A 22,689-nucleotide genomic window follows, 5' to 3' on the forward strand; every position below is an offset into this window, starting at 1 on the left:
TTCTTCAGTTAAACGAATTATGTGCCATCATTATGTGCCAACTGCTTTAAGCTAAACAGAGACAACATATCTGCATAGGTTAAAGATATATGAAGACTTATTCATTTTTAGAAACACAAATCAAGAAGCACCAATTTCATTTTACAGTGTTTATTATAGTAAAATTTACTGTTGGAAAATGTTAGTGATTTTGGTCCATATCTCATTTTCCATTTGGTTTTAAAACATTTTACATTATTTACAAAATAAACTGTAATTTTACAGTTGTACATAATTTGTTTTTTTTCCTGACCCTTGGAATGTTACAGTTTTAAGTAACTAAAAAACAAAAACATTGTAGACTAAATGTACTGATAAGTACATACCGAACACATTTAATTACCACAGTAATTAAAAAGTTACGATCTTTACTTCCCAAGATTAAAATTCATTAACATGAAGTCATTGAAGAATCTCCGGGATTTCTCTGTCATCCACAATGAGAGTATGAATAATCCCTTCTTTCCTCTTCCCACTACTGACAGCCTTTATATAACACTCATGGCTCCCGATACTGAAGTGAGTTTCAGTCCCGTCATCTACAAATTCACCCTGGACCAACAAAAGAAGAAATTAGTGTTCTAGAAACATTTCTCTTTGTCTATAGCATTAAGACCATCTATAAGAACTGGAAGTATAATGAAATAACATATTAATTAAATGTTAAGCTTTGCAAAAAAGTCTAAGACTTATATTTAGCTGTTTTTACATCTCTGTTATGAACTGAAAGTTTCTTTTTTATAACCCCTACAATCCTTAAGGATCTCAAGTTTCAGGGGAAAAAACATACACCTCATGGCTATGTGGTGTAACATAACATACACTATGTTTTCAAAAATAAAAATAAACATGACAAACCTTTATTAGTTATTTACAATATACCAAGAACAGTTTATGTGCATTATTTAATTGCATCTTCACACAGTAACCTGATAGAAGTACTATTATTATCCTCATTTTATAGATGAGGAAATTGAGGAACAGAGAATTTGCTGAAGGCCCCATTCAGTAAGGAATAGAGTGTTCTTAACCACTCTGAAAATATGATTCCTCAGGATATAAGGTGGTTTACAATAAAATACACAGATATCCTAAAACCGAACACCATTAAATCTAGACCTGCTCTGTCCAGAATGGTAGCCACTGGCCACATGTGGCTATTGAGTGCTTAATGTAACTCATCTGAAATGACATATGCTGTTTAAGTGTAAAATATATACTGGATTTGGAAGACTTAGTATGAAACAAAAAATGTAAAATAACTCACTAAAATAACTTTTTATATTGATTACATGTTAAATGATATTATTTGTGATATACTGATTTAAATTAAATATACTATTAAAATTTACTTCACCTTAAAAATTTTTAAATGTGGTTACCAGAGAAGTTACATATGAGGCTCATATTATATATTTGTTATTATATTTATTTTTTATTTCAGCATATTACAGGGGTACAAATGTTTAGGTTACATATATTGCCTTTGCCCCAACCGAGTCAGAGCTTCAAGTGTGTCCATCCCCCAAACGATGCGCACCACACCTATTAGGTGTGGATATACCCATCCCTTCCTCCCCTTTCCACCTGCCAGACACCTGATGAATGTTACTACTGTGTGTGCACATAAATGTTGATCAGTTAATACCAATTTGATGGTGAGTACATGTGGTGCTTGTTTTTCCATTCTTGGGATACTTCACTTAGTAGAATGGGTTCCAGCTCTATCCAGGATAATACAAGAGGTGCTAGATCACCATTGTTTTTTGTGGCTGAGTAGAACTCCATGGTATATAAATACCGCATTTTATTAATCCACTCGGGTGTTGATGGGCACTTGGGTTGCTTCCACATCATAGCAATTGTGAATTGTGCTGCTTGGGCTCATATTCTATTTCTACTGAACAGCACTGATCTAGAATAAAAAGTTAAGAGCCAAATAGTAGAGGGAAGGAAGGAAGAGGCTTAGAGGATAAAAATGAATTATGCTAGAAAGCAAAGAAACCACAATCACACTTAAAACTTGGCAGCCAAAGCAGGCAGACAGACCACAGTCCCATAGTTAACATCTAACCAAAGAAAGTACAGGATGCATCAGGGAGAGCAGCTCTTTCCTAGCTCTGAGGAGTGTCTCTATCGGAGGTGTGCTGAATACTACCACAAGCATGTCCCTGAATATGGTGTGTTCTTTTCACCCTTTTTATACTGAGCCTTGAAAAAAGACTTTGGAGATCAGGACAAGGGTTAGGTAATACAATCCCTCTAAGCAGCTTCTTGGCAATTGGACAAATACATAATTTTGGTCACGATGCTCTGAGAGTAAAAGAAAAAGGAGAAAATCAGCTGTAACTCACAGGCAGCAAGACCAGTTTGTTGCAGGTGTGTACAGTATTGGGGAAGGCTGCCCAGAGACAGAGCTGCCCAAATTGCCCTGGGCTGTAGTTACAACAAGGAGGCACTTGGGTTATAAAGAGGTATTTTCCAAACACTTGTGGTTTCCTGTCAATTACTAAAAAAAAGACACTGTGGATGTCCATTACCTTTTTTTTTTTTTGAGGAGAAGGAAAGTAAGTTTATTAATTTGCCAGCAAATGAGGAGGTTGGCAGACTCCTGTCTCAAAGTACCAACATCTATTTTCACCTCATTTACTTATTTACATCCGCATTCTTAATACTATAAAATGACATTCTCTTTACATGCACACCCTTGAGGGCAGGAGGAAATGTAATTCAAAAGTGCTAACTCTCCATCTAGAGAATTCCAGGGTAGGAAAGAATAGGAAAGACCAGCAGGTGTGGTGTCAGGCACATAGTAGGTACCTGACCCATATTAATGATAATTGAAGCTTTTCCAAAGGAAGCCATAAAATACTGAAGAGATCTCTCTAAGCCTCTCTGCAAAAATGAAGTCTGTATCAGTACATTTAACCCAGAGAATAGCTCAAGCACTGAGGATCAATTTTGAGTGAACCCAGGTTAAATTTCCCAGGACTAAGAAACAGCAAAGCATTAATCTTGTAACCTTTGAGTTCTGGCTTTGCCACCTCCTCAGAAATAGTTATAACACCAAGAAGGTTCTAGGAGGTCAGTGAATAAATTCATCCCAGACCTCCTTTTCTCCAAACAACTCTCCTTATTGTCCTACACCAATAATAATTAAAAAAATGACACAATGGCAGCAACTACAACATGCACCAAGCTCAAATGTGATGAGAGAAGACAGCTTCTCATTATCTCTAGCCCTGGTGTTCGCATCTGAGCCAGCATGAAAGATGGATACCAGGTCGAGTACTTCCTGTTTGGCCAGCAGGTCCCAAGACACATGAGAATGTGCACCTAGTGATTTCAGCTCCTAGACTCACGCTCCCCTGTGCTGACTACTACTGAATTCCAGCTTGAAATTCCTTCCTATAGTCATCCCATCCACAGCAACACAAGCACCTGATAACAAGCCGAACGTACTGGAGTCTAGATGAGGATTTCAATGTTCCTGCCCACAGTTAGTCGGGTAACCTCTTTTTTCCTGCCTTGGCACTGCTGGTCTAGGCTGCCACAGCCTCCCAAGCAGCTGCGAATACAGGCGCATGCCACCTAGCCATGCTAATTTTTTCTATATTTAGTAGAGACAGGGTCTCGCTCTTGCTCAGGCTGGTCTTGACCTTCCTGCCTCGGCCTCCCAGAGTGCAAGGATTACAGGCCTGAGCCACTGTGCCTGGCCATGTACTATTTTTTTTTTTAAATCTTGCTTTTAGAAAAATGTTATCTAGGCCGAGCCCAGTGTCTAACACCTGTAATCCTAGCACTCTGGGAGGCCAAGGCAGGAGGATCACTTGAGCTCAGGAGTTTGAGACCAGACCAGCCTCGGCAAGTGCAAGACCCTGTCTGTACTAAAAATAGAAAACTTTAACTGGGCATGGTGGCATGTGCCTGTAGTGGGAGGCTGAGGCAGGAAGATGACTTGAGCACAGGAGTTTGAGGTTGCGGTGAGCTATGGTAACAACACTGCACTCTACCTAGGATGACAGAGCAAGACTCTGTCTCAGAAAAGAAAAAAAAAAAAAAGAAAGTGTTGTCTGCTTTGCATGTACAGAATAAAGCATTCCTACTCAAAGTGTGATCTGTGGACCAGCAGCATTGGCAGCACTTAGGGAAATGTTAGAATATCCAAGGTGATTTCTGTGCATGCAAGTTGAGGAAGCAGCAGTATATAAAGCACCACTCAGCATGGATAAACACATGAGGATGACATCCTTTGGGGGAAGAATTTTTTTCCTTTCCTCAAGAGAAGAGAACTTGCTATGTTGCCCAGGCTAGTCTTGAACTCCTGAACTCAAGGAATCCTCTGTCCTCAGTTGCCTGAGCAACCAGGACTACAGGTGCCCAGCTGGGGAAGAATTTTTCAATGTGGGGACTCTTTCTAGGATAGAGCGTGGTCCAGGAGAGGAAAGGTAGAGTGTGAGGTTGGTGCCGGCTCAGAACATATGCTGTCTCCAAACTCTCACTGCTCTACGCACTGTCTGGGAAAGGTTTTCGGAATTTGGAGTCAGGAGTACTTAATCTATTTTTTGTTTTTATGAAGCAGACCTTGGTTAATTATAAAATCTCTGTAATTAGGAAATGCAGCATTTCAATGGTAACTTATACCCATGGCACTGAGAGTAATCAAAAGGTCAACTTACTGCTGTCTCCATTTTTTTACCATTGCACCATACATCCATAGTGTCTTTTTCTGTAAAAGTAACAAAAATTTAAAAGTTATAATTCTATCACTTAAAAGTACTTTACATGTCTATTATTTTAAGAAAAGTTTCTGGGTTTCCGAAACTCCATCAATATGCCAAAACTCAATACTTTTTCTTGCTTGGCTTTGAAACTCTCCTAAAATTTGATGCAACTGTATTTATTTTTGTTCACAAACCACAATGAAACAAAACAATCTTATAAGATGTTTTATGGTCCCAATACAAATTGATAAAGTCCTGTTAAGCAAAATAAATACTGAAGGACAATCTTTAAAGCAGGATGCATATAAATGAATGTGAGGAGGGACCTTCCCACACAAAAATGTCCTTTAATATAAGTGACCAGATGATTCACTCTGCCTCCCACACTGATCCAACTGGATGATGGCACAATCCACCAAAAAAGCTGCCATAGGGTTTATACAGGCTATACAGTATGTCAGATTTAGAAATTTAGCCTTCAGTTTCTTAGTGGGTAGCATGATAACATCTATTCCTTTTTATAATGGTTTCACATTTGAGAAAAATTATTTGATCATATGGAAAAAAATAAGTATAACTGGTGGACGGAACAATATCGAACAATATGATACTAAGCGCTGCCACAACACATTTATGCATCAGTTTACTTGCCATAGCTCACCTCAGGGTGGGTGAGTCCCCAGAGCCCCTTATGAATGTCAGTGTCCTGGGGAATAGCAGGAGAGAAGCCTGCACTCATCAAGAAGCCAGAAGATGAGCTTTGGGTATTGTAAAGAAGAGAAAGAAATACGACTTGTGTGTGCATGCTGAGTCCTGGGGTCAGGTCTGAGGTGCCAGTCAGGGGTCTGACTCTGGCAGGCCATTGCTCCAGAAGCATGCTCTAAAGTGGATTCATTTCTCCCTACGCTTTGAGATGGGAGCCTCACTTAGAGAGTGGAGAAAAGCCTTTAGATGGGCTAGAGGGAAAGAAGAGAAAGGCAGAGAGGCCCAGGAGATATGGGTGGGGGTCGGTCACTCCAGTGGCAGCCTGAGTGGGAAGCATCTACAGTCTCAGCTGCAGGGAAACCCAGCTTGTCTCAACATGTGAACAGAGCACACAGTGCTAAGATAAACCACCATGGTGGTGAAAATGGGCATTTTATTTAGTACACTTACTGCACATGTGCATATTCTATAATAGCTTATTGGCCCGCCTCTGAAGAACACTGCTAATCCAGAAGCCATAAAAGAAAAATGGATTACATTTGACTAAGTAATAGTAAAAAAAAAAAAAAAAACTTCTGCATGATTGAAAAAAACCACGTACACACTTAGGCAAAGTCATACAATAAGTGACAAACTGGGAAACAAATATTTGAAACTCATAGCACAAAAGACTAATCTTATTAATAAAAAGACTCCCAGAAATCAAAGAGAAAAAGACCAAAAACTCAAAAGAAAATGGGGGCAATCGATGTGAACTGGCATCATCAGAAAAGAAATACCAAAGGACCTCAAATTTAAGGTGCTCAATCTCACTCAATTTTGAAAAAGGCAGATAAAAGCAACCCTGAAATGCCATCTTCATCTAGCAGAATGTCAAAATATCCAAAAGTCTGGCAATATGCTTTGCTGGTGAACTTGGGGGGAAATAGCTAGTGGGAATACAAAATGGTAAAAGTACCATGGAGACCAGCCGGGCAGAAATCTATTACAATGACAAATGCAATTATTCTTTGAATCAGAAATACTACTTTCCCACTTCTAGGAATTTGTACTAAAACAATATGTACACTGTATTTTGACAGGCATGTGAATGAAGCTAGTAATTCAGCATTGCCTCTAACAGCAATAGATTAGAAATTGTTAATTAAAGAACATATCTATCTGATAAAATGTCAAATCTATTACGATTCAGAAGTAGATTCAATGACTCTTGGGAGGTCCTGCAGCATGTTCATCCTGGAGCATCTCCTCTCCCTGCCTACAGATTCCCTCAGCCCACATGACTAGTAGCCAAGAACCCCACAGGTGAGTTCTGAGCAGGTATGTTCTATACACACTTTCAAAGAAGTGAAAGTTTTCAGAACAGAAAGAGAACTTCCTCCCAACATGAAGTTCATCATATTATCTTTCCTCCAGCTGTCTTTATTTTCCTCCCATAGCGTTCAGTGGTGTGGTGACTATCAGACCTAAGAAAGCTAATCAACTCTAGCTTTAGTCCCCTCATATGCCTCACATTTTTTGGGTGGTGAAAAAACATGTTAGATGCAAGCTTCACTATTTACTAGCAGTACCCTCTGGCAAGTTACCACCATTCTGAGCCTTCATTTCCTCAGAGGTAAATGAAGATGACAGTCTTTTCTTACATGCTGTTATAAGGGTTAGGAATAATTTATGCAAAGTGCCTAGTATAGTATCTGGCATATAATATGGCCTCAGTAAATCATGATGTTTTGTTATTAAAAGCTTTTTCTGATTTGGTTCTGAATTCTCAATATAAAATTCACAAAGCTATATAATGTTATTTGAAACTTGTCACATAATATAGATGGCTGTTACATAAGGTTAAGTAAAAACCTTACATTCCTCAACTTGAATTACAATTATCAGTATAAATGCATAAGATATTTTATCTAAAAAAAATTCTCTTTCTCCCTTTACCTATCTATCTATGCATTTGTGTGTATAATTTTTTCACCCTGTCCATTGAAATCTTCGAAATAATAAATGAGCATTCTAAGTGCATGTCCAGATGATGCTCTTGAAATACCATTTATCTCTAAGAGAAACCAGGGCTTCTTAGAGAAATTATGATTCCAGGTCTGAGCAGAAAATGTTCCAAATGAGCCTGGAACATCCTGTTATACCAAATAGCAGGGAAGCCACCAAAGTCTATGGAGGGTGTGTCAAAAGGACTCAGGAGCCAATCTAAAAAGCCCCTCACTAATCAAAAATGAGACAATTTGAGCACCAATAAGAATAAATGCATTGTATTGAAACACATCAAATTCTTTAAATCCATGCGTTAATAATAATTTAAAAAAACACTAAATGATTACCTTTAGAGGAAGAAAAGGAAACAATTCAATATTTTGAAAGCTGGTGAATGAAATGAAAAATTAGCAGTTATTCTGCATTTCCTATACAAAATGTACCACTGTGTAACCAAATAGTAGATGACAGGAAGTTTCTTTCTTTCTTTTTTTTTTTTGAGACAGAGTCTTGCTCTGTCACCCTGGCTAGAATGCAGCTGTGTCATCAGAGATCACTCAACCTCAAATTCCTGGACTTCAGTGATCCTCCTGCCTCAGCCTTTCTAGTAGCTGGGACTCCAGACACACACCACCACGCCAACCTAATTTTTCTATTAATATTTTTTTGAAGAGATGGGGTCTTGCTCTTGCTCAAGCTGGTGTCCGACTCCTGACGTGAAGCGATTCTCCCACCCTAGCCTCCAAGAGTGCTAGGATTACAGGTGTGAACCGTTGTGTCCATGTCCAGCCAGAAGTTTCTTTTCTTCTTATTATTCTTTTTTTTTTTTGCAGCAACTGTAGTCTGACAACAGAAGTTTCTATTTATAGAAGCATTTTAGCTAACAAACAAGGAATGATAGAATCAGAATATCACTACTTGTCAACCACTAATGAATTAATAGATCTAGGCACTGAGGAATAATGGTTGCCAACATCAAAAAAAGTATAACAGGCCGGGCGCGGTGGCTCACACCTGTAATCTGGGAGGCCGAGGTGGGTGGATTGCTCAAGGTCAGGAGTTCAAAACCAGCCTGAGCAAGAACGAGACCCTGTCTCTACTATAAATAGAAAGAAATTAATTAGCCAACTAATATCTATAGAAAAAATTAGCCAGGCATGGTGGCACATGCGTGTAGTCCCAGCTACTTGGGAGGCTGAGGCAGAAGGATTGCTTGAGCCCAGGAGATTGAGGTTGCTGTGAGCTAGGCTGACGCCACGGCATTCACTCTAGCCTGGGCAACAAAGTGAGACTCTGTCTCAAAAAAAAAAAAAAAAAAAAAAGTGTAACAAATAAGCATCATGTGTTTCCTGATACAGTAAACTATAAGGTGGTCTTGCCAAAAAAAATTAAACCTAAATTTGACTGATTCTTCAGACTCAACTATCAATTTACAGGAAATATAGAAGACAGAGGAACATCAGAGGCATGCAATCAGCAAAATCTAGACCATAGGAAACTCTTCAAGACAAATCAATTCAATTTCTTCAATAAATAAGCTACTCAGGAGTTTTTGGTTTCTTTTTTTTAACCTATGTGCATTTATTACTTGATAAATATTTTTCATTCTTAAAAAAAGGTATTTGCTAGCATCCAACTAGACTGTGGACTCTTTAAAGGCATGGACAAGGTCTCTTCATCTATGAATGCTTAATGCTTGGTATGTTAACCAACATTTTGTTCATTTATTATTGTGTAATATTAAATATTAATATTTAAAATATTAAGGTTTTAATATACTTTGTTTTCTATATTATAATGATTTAATATTAAATACTAAAATCAATATTTATTAAATGTTATATAATATTTATCCTATAAATATTATCTAAAGAAATGAATCAATGAATTAATGAGATGACCTAAACAGTCTTAGCTTAGTGATATGAGATGCAGGAAATACTAGAAGTAACCAGAAGAGAGAAAAAGTTACTTTAAAAAAAATCTATTTTATCTGTACTTTGACCATCTTCATCTGATGCAGTCCTATACCTATTACTACCTACAGAAAATGTACTCTCTGATGAAGCCTAAATTTCTACCTGTCTTTAAAATATACTTATAAAGGGAAATGCCAAATAATAACAAATATCTATATCAATGTTACCCTTTTTTTAACCTAAGTTTATAATCTTCAAATACATCACTATAAAACCTGTTCTAAGATATCATATATAAAATGGCGGGTTAAATGAATACTTCAATCCCACTGAGCACATTAGAAATACACCTACACTTACACTCCTTCTCCTTTTCAAAGTTCCATAAAAGTCTGGATAGTTAGAGGAACTAAGTAAACAGCTATCATAAAAAAAAAACACAAAACAATAAATTCTGCAAAAACAGCACTAACTTACCCAAAACAACTCTAAAGTCCTCACCATTCAAGTGTAATACCCAAGTATTGGTGGTTTTTGATCTGTTCTCCATATACTTCTTGAGACTTTTCCCATTAATTTCCAGAGTATATTCATAAGCAAAACCACTGACAGCATCTATATTTATGGTTGCTTTTGTCTTTGCAGCTCCAACGCAGAAGGTTTCTTTGCCCACTAACTTGAACATCCATTCTTTTCTTATCTCTTCCTAAGTTACAAAATATAAAAGTTTAAAAACACACAAATGGAAGAAAATTAACTTTTAATTTTAGAAATAATGTAATTAAAGTGAACAAAGGTAGTGCTATTTAGATGCAATTTTATTTGTTCATGATGACAAGGTTTTATAAAATAAAGGCATTTTAAGTTTAAATAGCAGATGTGATAGTCTATGAATTCTATAAGTATTATTAGTATTATTGCTTTGTACAAAAACATAAAGATAACCACTATAAGAAAAAAAGCCTTGGATTTACATATGAAGAAGCTACATTAACAAAATCAAGTTTCTCTGTATACCATATTTTATAAGTAACATATTTTTTTTCCTACCTTCCCATCCACATATACTACTCGTTTGCCTGATGTGGTTCCATGTTCAAATTCAATCTTGTGGACACCGTCACTTAAAGCAACATCCCAAACGGCTACGAGATCTGTCATTTTTTCCAGGCTGTAAGGAGGGCTAAAGGAATAAAATAAAGCAATTAAAATGGAGAAAAAATAGTAATAAAATAACCAATTAATCCTTCCAGGATGAAAATATCAGATTGAAACTTCTAAAATTTCAAAATATTAAAGTGATATTACCTAAGAAATCCTACTCACAGTACATGTAACATTTTCTCCCTCTTATTCACTCTTCTTTTAAGATACAACTACTATATATGGGTATATAGTCCGATTAATTCTAAAAAAAGTAACCTTGATATTAATAGGATTAAGAATCCTTTAGTTTGTCCTGGATAGTATTCTTGGCTAGGCTGCAGTACAGTACATGGAAAGGTCAGTAAAAAGTCTCTACTCTTCTCCTATAGTATTAAAATTACAGTGTTTTAAAAGTGAAGGATTTAATTTTTTCTTTTTCAGGTCTAATCACTCCAAAATAAGAATTCTTCAGATCTTCCAAACTTAAACTAATGACTAGGCATTTGTTTTAATAAAAATGGGTTCTAATTTATTATATTAAGACTGAGAAAAAAGCAGTTGTGGAAGAAATGCCCAATAACAGGAAGAAAAATAATTTAAAAATATTATGAAAAACAGTAATTCTTGGCATTACTACTGGAAATCTTATTTAAAAAATTAACGATTCTGGTTTGTCACAAATCTCTGGCATGGGACTGGGTGCAGTGGCTCACACCTGTAATCCTAGCACTCTGGGAGGCCGAGGGGGGTGGACTGTTTGAGCTCAGGAGTTCCAGACCAGCCTGAGCAAAAGCGAGACCCCTTCTCTACCAAGAATAAAAAAAATTAGCCAGGCAGGGTGGCACATGCCTGTAGTCCCAGCTGCTCAGGAGGCTGAGGCAGGAGGATTGCTTGAGCCTAGGAGTTTGAGGTTGCTGTGAGCTAGGCTGATGCCACGGCACTATAGCCAGGGCAATAGAGTGAGACTCTGTCTCAAAAAAAAAAAAAATCTCTGGCATGATTTAAACATATATTTTTGATATTAATATTTTTATAAAGTATATATCCTATGTGAAAGACATATACTGTATATAATATATATAATATTTTGATATTGATATATCTTTTTAGCTTTGAGAAAAGTTAACATTTATTACAGTAATAATGATCACAGCTAATAGCTATTAAGTACTTACTGTGTGCCAGTCACTGTTATAAGAGCTTTAAATATATTAACTCAGAATCACCAGGAGATGAGTACTATTAGTATCCTTATTTTACAGATGAGGCTCAGAAAGGCTAAGGGTTTGCCTAAGGTGACAATGACATTAAGTGGCAGAGGTAGGATTTAAAGCTAGGACTCTGGCTATAAAGCCTGTTGTCTTAACTACATCTTCCTCTTTGTTCACTCTTATCACCTTTGTATGCTGCAAACTAGAGATGGTAAATGGATTTTATATCATTTTGAAGTGGTTGCCAAGACCTCTGTGCTGAGAGGAGACCTTGCATCAAGGTTCTATAGAAAAGAATGGCATGTTACTGGTGGCCACTTCCATTCCATGCCAGGTATTTACTATACTTACTCTAAATCATAAAAAGGTAGAACCATGCATTCTGCAATTTTACAAAATGTGTTCTTAACACAGTAGCTTGGATAAATAATTCTTCTAAATAATCACAATAATCTTGAATATTTCGAAGACTAGTTTTATTGCAATGCAAGACATTTACCTTTCATCATCTTCAAAGATAGGACTGTCATCTCCAGATGCCATGGTTGGCAAAAGAGTCTTTAATCCAATTAGCAGCCAGGAAAGAAGAAAGCAGAATTGCAGCAAAGAAAGATTGAAAGCAACAAAGATGACATCTACAAGGGATTTTTCTAACTTTGCAATGCATTTCTTAAATTGCATGTAGTTTCTGATGAAACAGCTTTTACATACAATAGAATTGCAATCTTTAATTTTTAGCGAAAGAAGTTAAATCATGCAAATCAGTCAATCATATTTTTCCCTGTTATAGATTTAAATTGTCTTTCTTTTTTTTTTTTGAGACAGAGTCTCACTCTGTTGCCTGAGCTAGAGTGCCTTGGCATCAGCCTAGCTCAAAGCAACCTCAAACTCCTGGGCTCAAGTGATCCTTCTGCCTCCGCCTCCCAAGTACCTGGGACTACAGGCGTGCGCCACCATGCCTGGCTAATTTTTTCTATATATTTTTAGTTGACCAATTAATTTCTTTCTATTTTTAGTAGAGTTGGGGTCTCCCTCTTGCTGAGGCTGGTTTCGAACCCCTGACCTTGAGCAAACCGCCCACCTCAGCCTCCCAGAGTGCTAGGATTACAGGTGTGAGCCACCATGCCCAGCCTTAAAATTTCTTAAAAGTATAACTTCTTAAAACTAAAGAATAAACTCTAGTTTATTTAAAATATTATAGCATATGATAGCTGCAAGAGACCAAATAGATCCTCTGGGTCCCGAGCTTCTCAAATGGAAGCATAACCAGCCCCAAGGGTATGAGGCAGTGGGTCAGGGAATACATAAAACTCCAAGATAAACATCATGGCATCTTCTGGGAACATCAAATGTTACAGGGTAGTAACTAATTTGAAGTGCAATCTTTATATTAAATTTTATAAGGCTACATTAGGGTAGAATATAATTTTTTTTTTTTTTTTTTTTTTTGAGACAGAAGTCTCACTTTGTTGCCTGGGCTACAGTGAGTGCCGTGGAGTCAGCCTAGCTCACAGCAACCTCAATCTCCTGGGCTCAAGTGATCCTCCTGCCTCAGCCTCCTGAGTAGTTGAGACTACAGGCATGCGCCACCATGCCCGGCTAATTTTTTGTGTATATATATTTAGTTGGTCAATTAGTTTCTTTCTATTTTTAGCAGAGACAGGGTCTCCCTCAGACTGGTTTCGAACTCCTGACATCGAGCAATCCACCCTCCTCTGCCTCCCAGAGGGCTAGGATTACAGGTGTGAGCCATCACACACAGCTGGTAGAATATAATTTTAAATCTTGTGTTTGTTTTAGATAACTTCAAAGAACCGTGAGTTTGCAGAAAGCAGCCAAGGATATGCTGATTTGCTTAGGTCACTAGCAGGGTCCAAGCCAGAATCAGAGCCTGGTACTCTGCAATGAACTAAACAGTAACTGGGCTGTAGTGCTAATTAAGTTTTACTAAAATCACACACACACTCACATGTAGAGGAAACCCTCCACATTTGATGACTGGGGATTAACAATTGAGCGCCTGCCAAACTATCATAAATGCAACTACTTTTTGGTCCCAAGATCTACTTCGGGTTAGCCCTCTCCTTAATAAGTACCTTATCGCTATAGATGCTTAAGGGTGCTCTCTCCTTGTTAAAAAGAGGAGACTGCCAACCCTCTATTGCTGGAAACAGCCAGAAGCCACAGATTGTTAAAAATATGGTAAAGAAGAGATCTGCACCCATAAGAGCAATCCAATGGGCAAGAAAAGCTAAGAATTCTAGAATGAAAACGAGGAAAAGGTTTGTATCTACAATAAATCCTTTTTTTATTAGCACTGTACACATTTTGTGAATTTTTCTAATCTTAAAAATCTTCTAGGGGGGAGGAAGGAAGGGGTATGTACAACCACAATGAGTAAGATGTGCAACGTTTGGGGAATGGACATGCTTGAAGCTCTTGAGACTCGAGAAGGGAGGGGGGCATGGGCAATATAAGTAACCCTAACACTTATACCCCCATAATATGCTCAAATAAAAAAATAAATAAAGAGGCCGGGCGCGGTGGCTCACGCCTGTAATCCTAGCTCTCTGGGAGGCCGAGGCGGGCGGATTGTTCAAGGTCAGGAGTTCAAAACCAGCCTGAGCAAGAGCGAGACCCCGTCTCTACTATAAATAGAAAGAAATTAATTGGCCAACTGATATGTATATAAAAAATTAGCCGGGCATGGTGGCGCATGCCTGTAGTCCCAGCTACTCGGGAGGCCGAGGCAGTAGGATCGCTTGAGCCCAGGAGTTTGAGGTTGCTGTGAGCTAGGCTGACGCCACGGCACTCACTCTAGCCTGGACAACAAAGTGAGACTCTGTCTCAAAAAAAAAAAATAAATAAATAAATAAATAAAGAATTCATGTTCTAAAAAAAATCTACAAAACTGTTGGGTACCTTGCAACCATGAAAACAAAAAGAAAATATAGCAATATAATAAGCCAAACAGCATAATATAAACTTTGATAAGGCATCCTTTGTAAGTTAGAGTGGATTTAGGGATATCATTCAAATTTTGCTCTGCAACTTTCAGAGACTCTAGAAAGTTCAGTAATGCAGCATTCAAATCTGAAAGAATTGCCCTGTTTTCTATTATAATAAATTTCAAATATTACTAAATCATACTAAGTTATGGCATGGTTTCACCTTAATTATAATACTTTTTCATATAGAAGTATAAAAGGCAACACAACAAATTGGAAGGGAGGTTAGAAATCAAGGTCATGCTAAGAAATTTTTTCTCTAAACGATCAACAATCATTCATAAATTCAACAACCATTTATAGACTACCTAAAAATAGCAATTTTTCGACCGGCGCGGTGGCTCACGTCTGTAATCCTAGCACTCTGGGAGGCCGAGGCGGGTGGATTGCTCGAGGTCAGGAGTTCAAAACCAGCCTGAGCAAGAGCGAGACCCCGTCTCTACTATAAATAGAAAGAAATTAATTGGCCAACTAATATATATAGAAAAAATTAGCCAGGCATGGTGGCGCATGCCTGTAGTCCCAGCTACTCGGGAGGCTGAAGCAGCAGGATTGCTTGAGCCCAGGAGTTTGAGGTTGCTGTGAGCTAGGCTGACGCCACGGCACTCACTCTAGCCTGGGCAACAAAGTGAGACTCTGTCTCAAAAAAAAAAAAGACAGTAAGAACCCAGGAGTGGCAGTGGGGAATGGCATTTGGAAGGGTGTCTTTCACCTTGATTTTTCCACAATGAGGAACAGAAGCCAGATAGACTAGGTGATCTCATTGTTTTAGGTTTTTCTTTTATCAGTGCTGAAAATTGTATGATTTTCTCATATTTTGGTTATGGCTGTCATAAGATAGTGCTCATTTTAATCCTTGTGTAGAAAACATCTTTTCTAGTTAATCTCTGCCTTTGAAAATGATACAAAATTTGAAGCATTGCAGCCTGTATAAGCTAAATATACTACTAATGTTTCCACAAATAATTATGAAAAGATTTTATAATTATTATTAATATAAAATTTTTTTTGGTTTTTTGCTTAAAATAATAGCACAGACAAGAAAAATTGAAATACTAATTCTGTATTAAAGCAGCACTAATAATTTTGTATTATTTAAGCAGGTCTATATAAAAACAAAGAGATTAACAATTTTATATTGAGTTTTGAATTTCTCTTTTAAGCAGCAGCATCAATTTTGATATATATGCCCCTGTGGTGACTCACGCCTGTAATCCTAGCACTCTGGGAGGCCGAGATGGGCAGACTGCTCAAGGTCAGGAGTTAGAAACCAGCCTGAGCAAGAGCGAGACCCCGTCTCTACTATAAATAAAAAAAGAAATTAATTGGTCAACTAATATATATAGAAAAAATTAGCTGGGCATGGTGGCGCATGCCTGTAGTCCCAGCTACTCGGGAGGGAGGCTGAGGCAGGAGGATCGCTTGAGCGCAGAGGAGTTTGAGGTTGCTGTGAGCTAGGCTGATGCCATGGCACTCACTTTAACCTGGGCAACAAAGTGAGACTCTGTCTCAAAAAAAAAATTTTTTTTTATATATACAGTTTTATAAGTAGAATCGGATTGCTTCAAATTTGTCAGATCATTGCTTCAGCACTTAGTCTTGCCATTGTTTGTAATTCTCCCCTAAATATTGTGTATACTATCAATTATTAGAGAATGAAAAATTGTTGTTTTTTTTTTTGAGACAGAGTCTCACTCTGTTGCCCAGGCTAGAGTGAGTGCCATGGCGTTAGCCTAGCTCACAGCAACCTCAAACTCCTGGGCTCAAGCGATCCTCCTGCCTCAGCCTCCCGAGTAGCTGGGACTACAGGCATGCGCCACCATGCCCGGCTAATTTTTTCTATATATATTAGTTGGCCAATTAATTTCTTTCTATTTATAGTAGAGATGGGGTCTTGCTCTTGCTCAGGCTGGTTTCGAACTCCTGACCTCAAGCAATCCGCCTGCCTCAGCCTCCCAGAGTGCTAGGATTACAGGCGTGAGCCACCGCGCCCGGCCCTGTCCAACTTTCTAAGAAGGCTGGGAGGGCCCCAATAATGACATAGAGTAAAGAAAAATTTCCACATGATCCCACCACAAAGATCCCCATCAATAAATCCCATCTAATATTTAAGATTTTGCTCAAAATTAACTCAGCCTCCTGCTTTTGTGCTAGTCTCTTATCCTAGAAATTTCATTAATCTTGTGACCTCTGTTACTTTACATATTCCATTCCAGTCTCAGCACTTTAGAATTTAATGGAAATTGAAGCCAGGTGCAGGGGCACAAGTCTGCAGACCCAGCTACTGAGGAGCCTGAGGAGGGAGGACTACTTGAGCACTGGCATTCAAGACCAGTCTGGGCAATGTAGCAAGACTCCATCTCATTAAAAGGAAAAAAATTTAATTGAAATTGATTTCCTGTCTCAGAAGTAGGGGAGCACATGCAGAAAACACTCTTAATAGCCATAAATGCAACTGATCAACAGACTGGCATCTGCTTTTTTGTTTGTGGGGGTTTTTTGGCTATTCATATCAGGGAAAAAAGTTAAAAATCACTAGTTAGTTCACCTAATGCACATAAAAATATGCCCACTGGTGAGTTTTTTAGGGAAACAAAATAAAACTGAGATTTAAGCTAGAGGTTGGAAACAAAGTGAATATGAATAAGAATACTTACTCTACAATCTAAACAGACACTAAAGCACAGAAATCAACATTTATTTGAACAGACTTTACAATATTTTGGCCCATTTACTGATTTTTCATTTTAAGAATATCCTCAAAATAAAGCTAACTTACTTCCTCCATAACCGGTGAACTTCTCTGAATGGTCTATATAAAGTAATAGCAGCCTGAGCAAACATCATCTATTCATCCAACAAACAGTTAAATGTCCACTAAGTGTCCTGAAAGCACTCCAAAGTCAAACACAGACCGTCCCCAACTTACAGTGGTTTGACTTACAATGGTTCAACTTAAAATTTCCGACTTTAAGGTGTTGCAAAAGAGATACATGTTCACTAGCAACCATATTTCAAGTACCCCACAGCCATTGTTTTTCACTTTCAGTACAGGATTCAATAAATTACATGAGCTATTAAACACTTTATTATAATACAGGCTTTGTGTTAGATAATTTATCCCAACTGTGGGATAAGTGTTCTGAGCATGTTTAAGGTAGGCAAGGCTAAACTATGATGTATTAGGTTATGTGTATTAAATACATTTTTGGCTTACATTATTTTCAATTTGTGACAGGTTTATTGGGACAAAACCTCATTGTAAGTCAAAGAGTATCTGCACATGTTTTCAAAATTCTCTGTGGTTTTGTATGATTTGCAGCAGTTAAGCTCTATGTATTTTCTCAAGGGAAAATGTACCTTCACAACAAAAGTTTTCTTATGATAAATGTCCAGACTTCAGATTTTCCATTCAACAAGCATTTATTTGAGCCCACTATCAAGAGACACTATACTATGGGCTGTCAACAATTTAAAGAATATGCCTCTGTCCTTAAACAATTTATTCATTTCAATTAGTGCTCAGTGAACATAAAAACAATGTGTCCTTCCTAATTTCAAAACCTACCAAAGCTACAGTAATCAAAACAATATGGTACTGGTAAAAGGATAGAAATAGACTAATGGGATAGAACTAAGAGTTCAGAAATAAACCCATACATCTATGGCAAATTGTTTTTTGACAAGGGTGCCAACTCTATTCAATGGTGAAAGAACAGTCTCTTCAACAGATAATATGGGGAAAACTGGATTTCCATATGCAAGAGAATGAAGTTGGACCCTTACCACACACCACATATTAACACAAAAGTTATTTCAATATGGAACAATGATCTAAATATAAGAGCTAAAACCACAAAACTCTTAGAAGAAAATATAGGAGTAAATCTTGATGACCTCAGATTCAGCAATGGATTCTCAGATATGACACCAAAAGAAGAGCAACAAAAGAACTTTATGAAGTTTGGGTTTTATGAAAATTTAAACCTTTTGTGCATTAAAAGACATTATCAAGAAAGTGAAAAGACAACCTCTAGAATGAGAAAATATTTGTAAATCATATACATGATAAAGGTTTCATATTCAGAATATATAAAGAACTCCTACAACTCAACAACATGAACCACAAACAACCTAATTAAAAATGGTCAAAAAACTTGAATGGACATTGCTCCAAGAACAAATGGTCTACAAATGGTCAATAAGCACACCAAAAGATGCTAAACAACATTAATCACGAGAAAAACACAAATCGAAACCACAATGAGATACTTCACACCTACTTAAATGGCTATACTCAAATAAATGGAAAATAATGAATGTTCGTAAGGAGGATGTGGAGAAACTGGAACCCTTACACATTGCTTGTGGGAATATAAAGTGGTGTAGCTGCCATGGAAAATATAGCAGCTCCTCAAAAACCTAAATGTAGAATTACTTTAAGACCTGGCAATTCCACCCCTAGATATATACTGTATTCAAATGTACTGAAAGCAGGGACTTAAGCAGACACTTGTAGCATTGTAGCATTATTCCAATAGCCCAAAGGGGAAGACAACCCAAGTATCCATCAACATAAGAATGGATAAATAAAATGTGGAATATTATTCAGCAAAAAAGAGGAATGAGATTCTGATATATGTTATAACATGGATAAACTCTGAGAACATTATGCTAAGTGAAATAAGCCAGACAAAAAAGAACAGATATCATATGATTCCATTTCTATAAAATATCTAGAATAGCCAAATTCATAGAGACAGAAAATAGATAAGAGGTTACCAAAGACTGGGGCAAGGGGACAAAAGAATGTTAGTTGGTTTTGTATTGCTATAAAGGAATATCTGAAGCTGGGTAATTTATAAAGAAAAAAGCTTTATTTGGCTCACTATCTGATGTCTAGGGAAGTTCAAGATTGGGCATCTGTATCTGTTGAGGGTCTCAGGCTCCTTCCACTCATGGCAGAAGGTGAAGGGAAGCCAGCTATGTACAGATCACATGGTGAGAGAAGGGGGAGGTACAACGTTCTTTTCAGCAACCAGCTCTCCTGCGAACTAAAAGAGTGAGAACCCACTCATCACTCTCCTCCAAGGGAAGACACTAAGGTATTCATGAGGAAGCCACTCCCATGAACAAATTTCAACATGAGATTTGGTGGGGACAAGCATCCAAACCATAGCAGAGAGTTATTGATTGATGGTTATGGCGTTTCTGGTTTAAGGTGCCGAAAAAGTTTTGTAAATCCATAGTGATGATGGTTGCACAACACTGTGAATTACTGCCACTAAACTGTACACTTAAAAATGGTTAATATGGCAAATTTATGTTGTATATATTTTACAACTGAAAAAATAAGGTAGTTTATAAAAAATGAATTGTACACTGTAAATGCATGAACAATATGGTGAGTTATATCTCAATAAAGTTGTTTTAAAAAAGAAAAAAGATGGGAGGCCGAGGCGGGCAGATTGCGCAAGGTCAGAAGTTCAAAACCAGCCTGAGCAAGAGTAAGACCCCGTCTCTACTAATAATAGAAAGAAAATAATTGGCCATCTAAAAATAGATAGAAAAAATTAGCCAGGCATGGTGGCGCATGCCTGTAACCCCAGCTACTCGGGAGGCGGAGGCAGAAGGATTGCTTGAGCCCAGGAGTTTGAGGTTGCTGTGAGCTAGACTGATGCCATGGCACTCTAGCCTGGGCAACAGAGTGAGACTCTTGTCTCAAAAAAAAAAAAAGAAAAAAGAAAGAAAAAAAAAGAACTAGGTACTCTGCCTGTAGGGTTTCTTGGAAATCAGTTACATCTGTAACCAAGAGATGATCACAAATGTCCCTGTGTCCAACTTCTACTTGACTCATTTGAATGAGATATATCTGTCACATAGATCTCTAAGTTATGTATTCAATTTAATAAACACATGTCATTTCCTAAATTCATCCAGTACAGCAATAGTTATTGGTGTCAGGCATTGAACTGGACACTAAGCTCAGAGTAGGGGAGTCTGGAGAGCCCAAAAGATGATTATAACACAACAATGGGAGGAGTGTCCTTGTAATGGGAAGCAGCACAGGACAGAATGGGCCCACACAGGTAAGGTCTTAGCCCTGCCAAACAGGCAGAAATGAAGTCTTTAGTTTAAAACTTGGGAGAAAGGAATTAATCTTTTGTTGTTTTTAAACTGATGCTTATATTTAATTTTCAAGATTATGTGACCAAATTGGAAAACGGCAAATACAAAAAACAAAACAAAACCACAATTTCCCCCGATTTTTGCATGGAGATTTTTAAGTGTAAATGAAAAACAAATTCCATTTATTTTCACTGATGTAGATGATGTCAAGCACTGAAAGCAATGTCTTCAAAGCATGTCTTGAAAGAAGGCTTTTTGAGTATCTCATGACTTACCCACCAGCATAATCTTTTAAAATCCCTTCCCTAGCAATCTTGCACCCATATTTCAGAGCACAATGGGGACTGCAGTGATTTATCCAACCTAAGTCAGTTGAAAAATTAGTAATAGTATTAACTAAGCTGCTCAAAGTTCCCTTTTCTGCAAAAGCTCCAGGTAAGACCAGCCAATAAAGCAGGTCACTTGTTCAGCAGGTGTAGACCACAAGAGGTCTGTATGTCAGACCTCTTGTGAAACACTGGGCCTCCAGCAGAGTCAGTCGGAAGCTTCTTCAGCCAGGTATTCCCAAATGCTACTACTTACAGGAGGGACAAAAATAACTATTCAGAGGGCCATTTCACAATCTATACCATAAGCCTTATGAAAGATTCATTTTAAACAAATAATCATATTAAAAAAACCAGATGGAAATGTGCTCAACTAATTATCTTTTTAATAATTAAAAACTGTAAACCACCTGTATGCTCACCATCAGGGAGTGACTCCATTAAGTAAATCACAATCCAGTCAAAGCCCAAGCCAGGTGCTGGGGATGGATGTGGTAGTCAACCTGGCACACAGGAATGCATAGTGTAGTGCAGCCAATAAAAAGGACGTAGAAAAACATTTAAAGCCATGGATAAAATGCACGTGGTGTATTATTAAGAGAAAGAGGCCAAATTGCAGCATTTCATGATCCAGGTTCTGCAAAAACAAATTCTGCTCACGCTTACAGGGAAAAATGAACTGGAAGGAAATACATCTTAATGTTAACCTGGCTTGTCTTGGAGAGCAGGGGTAGGGCTGATTTGCTTTCTCCCTTGTGCCATTCTGTTCCAAGTTTCCGACAGATTACAGTTTGTGAACAGACTAGAGGCCGGTGCAGGCGGTCGCAGGGCCTGGCCGGGCAGCGACGCCCTCGCCCCTGCCTCGCGGCACCTCCGCCCCTGCTCGCAGTTGGCGGGGCGCGGAATACCGCCCCTAGGCCTCGGATAACCGGCGGGGCCGACAGGGACTGTCCGGAACTCACCCCGCGAAGGCCCCGCGCCTCACCGGCGGGATCTCACCGACTGCGTAGACGCTGCCCGCCGCCGCCGGGAGATGGCCGCCGTCCGAGCAGCTGCGGGCCGAGGACGCGGGGCCGCCGGGGGCCGTGCGCAGGGGCTTCCGGGTGCCGAGCGGGGGGCCGGGGCCGGCGCCCAGGAGGCTGCTGTCTCACCTGGTGCCGCGGGAGGCTCTGGGGGCGGCCGCACCTAGCAACCGGTTGGTTCCGACTCGGCTTCGTAGACCGCGTGGCCTTGCTCCCTTCACCAAGAAACAGGCGCAAGCGGTGCGGAAGCCGAAAGCGCTGCAGGCGCGAGTACCAGACGCGCCGACTGTTTATCGCGCTGCGGGTCCCCCGGGGCGCCTGGCGCAGGCGGCCACCCGCTCTCCGCACCACAGGCCCAACCCCCGCCCGCTGCCTCAGCCGAGGGCTTCGCGGTCTCCGCACGGGCCCTCCTCAGCCCCCACCGGAACATCCCCAAGTCCCGCACTGCACCCAACATCCCGCCGGCAAATG

General features: G+C 38.8%; 1 protein-coding gene across 5 annotated transcripts; it reads right to left on the bottom strand.

The window, feature by feature from the left end:
- Positions 1-134: 134 nt before the first annotated feature.
- On the bottom strand, positions 135-22,431 carry FAIM (Fas apoptotic inhibitory molecule). 5 transcript variants are annotated; one of them, XM_012749128.3, is made up of 6 exons: positions 22,159-22,201; positions 12,233-12,291; positions 10,427-10,559; positions 9,854-10,082; positions 4,719-4,768; positions 135-591 (listed from the first exon to the last, which is right to left on the bottom strand). In XM_012749128.3, exons 2-6 carry the CDS (start codon positions 12,274-12,276, stop codon positions 442-444), a joined length of 606 nt encoding a protein of 201 aa, XP_012604582.1. In that variant the 5' UTR covers positions 12,277-12,291; positions 22,159-22,201; the 3' UTR covers positions 135-441. The 5 variants fall into 5 exon arrangements, with proteins under 5 accessions (XP_012604582.1, XP_012604586.1, XP_075861284.1 ...); XM_012749132.3 differs by lacking the exons at positions 12,233-12,291; positions 22,159-22,201 and adding an exon at positions 22,348-22,431; XM_076005169.1 differs by lacking the exon at positions 12,233-12,291 and having other exon boundaries at positions 22,182-22,316.
- Between the last annotated feature and the right edge of the window lie 258 nt (positions 22,432-22,689).

Source organism: Microcebus murinus, chromosome 1, assembly GCF_040939455.1.
Source record: "Microcebus murinus isolate Inina chromosome 1, M.murinus_Inina_mat1.0, whole genome shotgun sequence".
Taxonomy (NCBI): Eukaryota; Metazoa; Chordata; class Mammalia; order Primates; family Cheirogaleidae; genus Microcebus; species Microcebus murinus.